Source organism: Arvicola amphibius, chromosome 9 (genome assembly GCF_903992535.2).
Source record: "Arvicola amphibius chromosome 9, mArvAmp1.2, whole genome shotgun sequence".
NCBI classification, from domain to species: Eukaryota; Metazoa; Chordata; class Mammalia; order Rodentia; family Cricetidae; genus Arvicola; species Arvicola amphibius.
Genome location: NC_052055.2, coordinates 104,023,919 through 104,029,329, shown reverse-complemented (window position 1 = coordinate 104,029,329; position 5,411 = coordinate 104,023,919). Strand labels below are relative to the sequence as shown.

General features: G+C 52.9%; 1 protein-coding gene across 1 annotated transcript; it reads left to right on the top strand.

Moving 5' to 3' along the window:
* Positions 1-2,083: 2,083 nt before the first annotated feature.
* On the top strand, positions 2,084-5,029 carry Fam241b (family with sequence similarity 241 member B). The gene is made up of 3 exons (XM_038343194.1): positions 2,084-2,172; positions 3,114-3,241; positions 4,131-5,029. Exons 2-3 carry the CDS (start codon positions 3,149-3,151, stop codon positions 4,398-4,400), a joined length of 363 nt encoding a protein of 120 aa, XP_038199122.1. The 5' UTR covers positions 2,084-2,172; positions 3,114-3,148; the 3' UTR covers positions 4,401-5,029.
* Positions 5,030-5,411: the final 382 nt, after the last annotated feature.

Below are 5,411 nucleotides of genomic sequence, written 5' to 3'. Positions count from 1 at the left end.
CTGCCTACCAGTTATACATAGGTTTCTTGCCAGTGCCATCCCACCTTCTTGTCTAGAGTTTACCCCTACAATTTTTGTAATAATTTCTTGGTTTAAAAACAAAAACAAAAACAAACAAAACCATAAAATCTTTGACTGGAGTTGGAGAGCTAGCTTAGTGGTTAAGAGCACTTGCTGCTCTTGCAGAGGACCAGAGTCCAGTTGGCAGCACCTTCATCCTGCAATTCACAAATGTCTGTAACTCCAGCACTACAGAATCTGATGCCCTCTTCTGGCCAATGTGGGCACGCGCACGTACACACACACACACACACACATCTATGCATAAGTAACACAAATTTTTTGAAAGATGTTTTAAAATATCTGTTACATCTTGAATATAGCATGTCCCACAGGCTCATGCTATGAATGCCTAGCCCCAGTTGGAGTTATCTTGGAAAGTGAGAGCCATTTGGAGAAAGCTGGTACCTGCATGCATTCCTTTGATGGTTATACTGGTTCCTCGGTCACCCTCTTGCATCCTGTCTGCTTATGAGGTGAACAGCTCCTCTCTCCTACACACTTTGGTCACCACGGTGTTCTCCACCCGCCTCTGCTTCCCGAGTGCTGAGATTAATGGCGTGCGCCACCACTGCCCGGCTATCAGTCATTTTCTTTACAGTTGACACTAATAATGTGTTAAAAAAAAAAACCTCGGAAATCACACAAATTACAGTATGCCTTTGTTTTGTCTTACATAATTAGTTCTACAACACACGTGGAATAAGAGACCTAGCTGTCATAGCTACTTGCTAATAAAATGATTCTAGCCGGGCATGGTAGTGCAAATGGGAGAATACATTCAGGGAGGCAGAAACAGGCAGATCTCTGAGTTCTAAGTCAGTCTGGTCTACACAGCAAGTTCCAGGTCAAACAGTGCTATTTTGTCTAAAAGAAGAAAGGTGGGGGAACAGGGGTGCTCTTACTTTTCTATACTTCCACTTATCATAAATCCCAATTTTTAGATTTGTTCCGACGCTGTTTACCCATTGCCATCATATGAGTTGGGAGCCTCAACCACAACGTCTTAGTTACTATAACTCTTAAGATCTGCATCCAGCAAGATGGGGGTAGATGCACTTTCATCAATTCTATGAAATACAACAAACATCTGAACATCAAGTGTAAAACAAAATAAGACCAGGACCCCTGTGACCCGGGAAATGGCAACCCTTGACAGAGGGTCCCCCCTGCGGTCTCAGGTAAAAGCCATCAGGAAGCCTGCTCCTCCCAGCCAGAAGGCTAGGAAAGGGTACTTGGCAGGACAGAACTCTTAGATGGTAGCCGCTCTCAAGCCAAGCAACATGGGAAGAGCCGAGGTCTGGGATGAGGTGCTCTCTCGGCTTAGATTTCCACCCTGGGAGGCTGTAATACTCTCAGCATTTCTACCAGAATAGTGTTAGAGGGACGCCAGGGAGTGAGTTCCCTCCTTTCTCCACGTGGGTTCCAGGGATCCAACTCAGGTCATCAGGCTAGGAAGCAAGTGACTACTGGCTTCTCCACCCCCCTCCGCCCCGTCCTGTCTGTCGGTCTCCTTTCTCCCCCCTCCCCCTTTCCCCCAGACTGTCTAGTCTTCCTTTCTCCTTCTCCCTCCATCCAGACTCACTGTGAAGCCAACAATAAATCTGATTATCCCACCTCAAATACTCCCTGAGGGAAGTCTGTTGCAAGTTGGTACAGACTGCCTTGTGATGCGTGCCTCTTTGTCCCGGAGGGGCTTGGAGCTCCTGAAGGGAGGGGCTGGGTCCTCCTCAAAGGGCACTGCAGATCACCTGGGCATATTTGAGACCTGTGGGCTCAGCTTGTGCCTACGTCTCTTCTCCATCCGGGGTCCTGGGCTTCTCTTCCCTTTCCTCCACCCCATCACATATTCCTCCACACTCTCTTACTACTCCCCATCCCAATTCCTTCTCAGCCCCCTCATCTCTCCGCTAGAGTCCTCCGTCCCCTATCAAGCTGCTCCTTCTTTCCTCCTCCTCCTCCCTCCTCCCGGTTCCGCAGCTGCAGTCCCGCCGGCAGCCGGCAGAGGTGGCACTGTGCCGGACCTCGCCCCTGCGGCGCGCGCTTCCTGTGAGGTCAGGTGGGAGGAAGCGGTCGCCCGTGGACGCCGAGGCCCGTGAACCGTGCGCGCAGGTGGGTGTTCGCGCCGGGTCCGGGTCCGGATCCCTCCCCACCGATGCGGGGACAGGAGCCACGCCTGGCCGAGATACTGCGGCGGCGCGGGTGGTCCAGCCTGCGGGATGACAAAGCATGGGACGCCACGCGTGGGACCGCGATGCTGCGGGTCCACGCCGTGCCCCTCCCCGGGCCCAGCCTGCTTCAGTGTCCCGGCTCGTGGAGAGTCCAGATGAGCACCGCGGCGCTCCTCGGCTGACAGTGCCCGGCTCACTGTCACCCTTGGGGGCTGCAGAGCTGGGCTCCCCCAGAGCCGCAGCTGCAGCCCGTACCCCGTGGGGTGGGAGCATTGGGCCTTGTCCCTTAGCAGAAAGGCACTGGTGCTCCCTGGAGGCGAGGGGCAGTGGGGTCCGTACCCTCTGCAGCGGAAGCCCGCCATTCCCCGTCTTCTGCCAACTGGGAGGAGACCTAAGGGTAGACAGATCCTTAGCGCTTACTCTTTTGGCGGTCCCTGGAAACTGCACCCTAACCCCCTCAATTTATTTTTTCTTTTTAGCATTCAAAGTACTTCCCTTCCACCCTGTTTCTTTGGTTGAGGCTGGGTTTCACATAGCCGAAGCTAGCCCCAAACGTCAGTCTGCCCTTTAACCCCTGATCCTCCAGCCTCCACCTCCTGTAGTTCTGGTGTTGGATGGATCACAGGTGCGCGCCACCGCAGGCCCGTGGGACACTTCCTCCCTCTCTTCCCTCCCTTTCTTCCTGCCCCCCACCTCCTTCTCACAGGCACTTGCTAAGGGTGGGTCACGTATGACCACCACTAAAAAACATTCCTTCTCAGCTATTCTGCAGCAGGCCCTTTGAGGTCAGGGGAAAGGGTTCCCTAGACAGAGCTCAGTCAGGGCAACTGCTGAGGGGACCTCTGAGCTAACACTCGCTGGCTGTCTATGCCTTCATTGCAGGTCCAGCCCCGCAGGAAGTCCCAGCTCCCAGGAGGATGGTGAGAATCTTGGCCAATGGGGAGATTGTCCAAGATGACGACCCCCGAGTGAGGACTACCACCCAACAGAGGAGTAGCAGTCCTCGGCAGGTAGGCATCCATTCTGAGGGGAAGGGTAGCTGCAGGCCCCCGCTCCCACAACTGTCTCAAGCTGGCTTCTCCCCTACCGCAGTGATTCTCAACTTTCCCCGACGCTGTGGCCCTCATGTTGTGGTGACCCCTCCAACCATAAAATTATTTTCGTTGCTACTTCATAACTCTCATTTTGCTACAGTTATGAATTATAATGTAATTATCTGTGGGTTTGATGGGCTTAGGTGACCCCTGAGAAAGGGTCTTTGACTCTCAAAGGGGTCACGACCCACCACTAGACTGATATTCCACAGAGGGCCTAGCAGGTTAAAAACCGACTTATGTCTGGCTCCTGCCTCCTGGGGAAGGAGCCTTCTCCAGGCCTCAAGCCTACAAGCTCACTCTCTTTGGGGTGGGATTTGCAAACCCCACTGGAGCCAGCCTCTGTCAAGAAGTTTGGATGGAGAAAAGCTGGATAATAGAGGTGAATGGCTTCAGAATATTTTACGGAAAGGATGTCGGCCTAAAAGGTGTCTGCTGGGCGCACATCATTCCTCTTCTCTTGGTCCTGGCCTCCTTGTCCCAGGCCAGGTGATGGGAACACCGGCTGCAATTCTTTTTTTATATTTATTTATTATGTATACAATATTCTGTCTGCATGTATGCCTGAAGAGGGCTCAGGACCTTTGGAAGAGCAGGCAATGCTTTTAACCTCTGAGCCATCTCTCTCCAGCCCCAGGCTGCAATTCTTTATGCTCTGAGATGCTGTGACTTGGTTGTTCCTAGGAAGGAAGCACTGTTGTAGAATGGCCAAGGGGGAGGGCGGGGCCCATCCCGAGTCTCCTGGCTGGAGCTTCGGTTCCAAGAGAGCTTCCTCTGGATTCATTTGTCTGTCTTCATCTTCCAGGGCTTTCTCAACAGAGGTCATGGTGGACCTCCAGGGGGTCCTGGACCCCGCCAGCAGCAGGCAGGTGCCAGGCTGGGTGCCGCCCAGTCTCCCTTCAATGACCTGAACCGGCAGCTGGTGAACATGGGCTTCCCCCAGTGGCATCTCGGGAACCACGTGGTGGAGCCCGTGACCTCCATTCTCTTGCTTTTCCTGCTCATGATGCTGGGGGTTCGTGGCCTCCTGCTAGTGGGCCTGGTCTACCTGGTGTCCCACCTGAGCCAGCGGTGACCTCTGAGGGTCTCAAGAGGGTGGGAGTGCTCATTAGGAGTGGCTGGGCTTTGGTGTGAGAGGGGGGACGGAGAGGGAGCGTGGAAGTGCTCAGAAGGTGTGATCAGAGATAGGACCACAGGTGTGGATTTCCCCACTGTGTGAAATAGGAGACAGAGGGACTCGGGACCAGCATCGCCAAAAATACAGAGTCCTCTGGTTTTCCTGGAAGGCTTTTAGGAGCACAGGGCCTCCGCTAAGAAGCACAAGCCCAGGGTAAGACAGGCTTAGTGTGTTGTAAGTCCCCCACCAGGAGCAGAACTGGAGCTCAGAGCAGCTAGGAATTGTCCAGATTTTATAGCATTCCTTTGTTCTAATGGTGTCTTTTTATTAGCGACTCTTATTTATGAGGAAGAGTATTGGCGTTCTGTTTATTGTGACATTTTTCTTTCTTTTTGAGGGGGTGGTTTTGAGACAAGGTCTTAACTATGTAGCCCTTGCTGGCCTGGAATCCTATGTATACCAGGCTGGCGTTGAACTCACAGAGCTCCTCTTGCCTCTGTATTCCAAGTGCTGGGACTAAAGGCATGCGATACCCTGCCCAGCTATTGTGATATTTTCAATAAACAAATGTGAGTCTATTTTAAGAAGCTGCTGAGTGACTCAGAGCTGCATGGTCTGGAAGACTGAAGGGGTGGTGAGAAGGGTGGTTTGGGGAGGAGGTGGCAGGGGCCTTTAACCTTGGTGATTGCCAGGGTTTTCTTAGCAGGATGGGGAGCTGGGAGATGGGGCACAGGCCTGGACCCCTTACCTAGTGCTGGTGGAAGCTCAAGGTACCCCTGCACACTGAACTCAAAGGTCATGTTTTGGAGAGCGATCCTTTGACCAGAATGACTGGGAAGACATTAGGAGTCAAAGAATGGGGTACACTGCATGTCTGGGGTCTCCTGCTCAGGGGTTCTCCCCAGGGGCTGCTTAGTTTTTTCCAGCTACCGGAGGCTCTCAGAAACACATAGGGAAGTATCCTTAGTG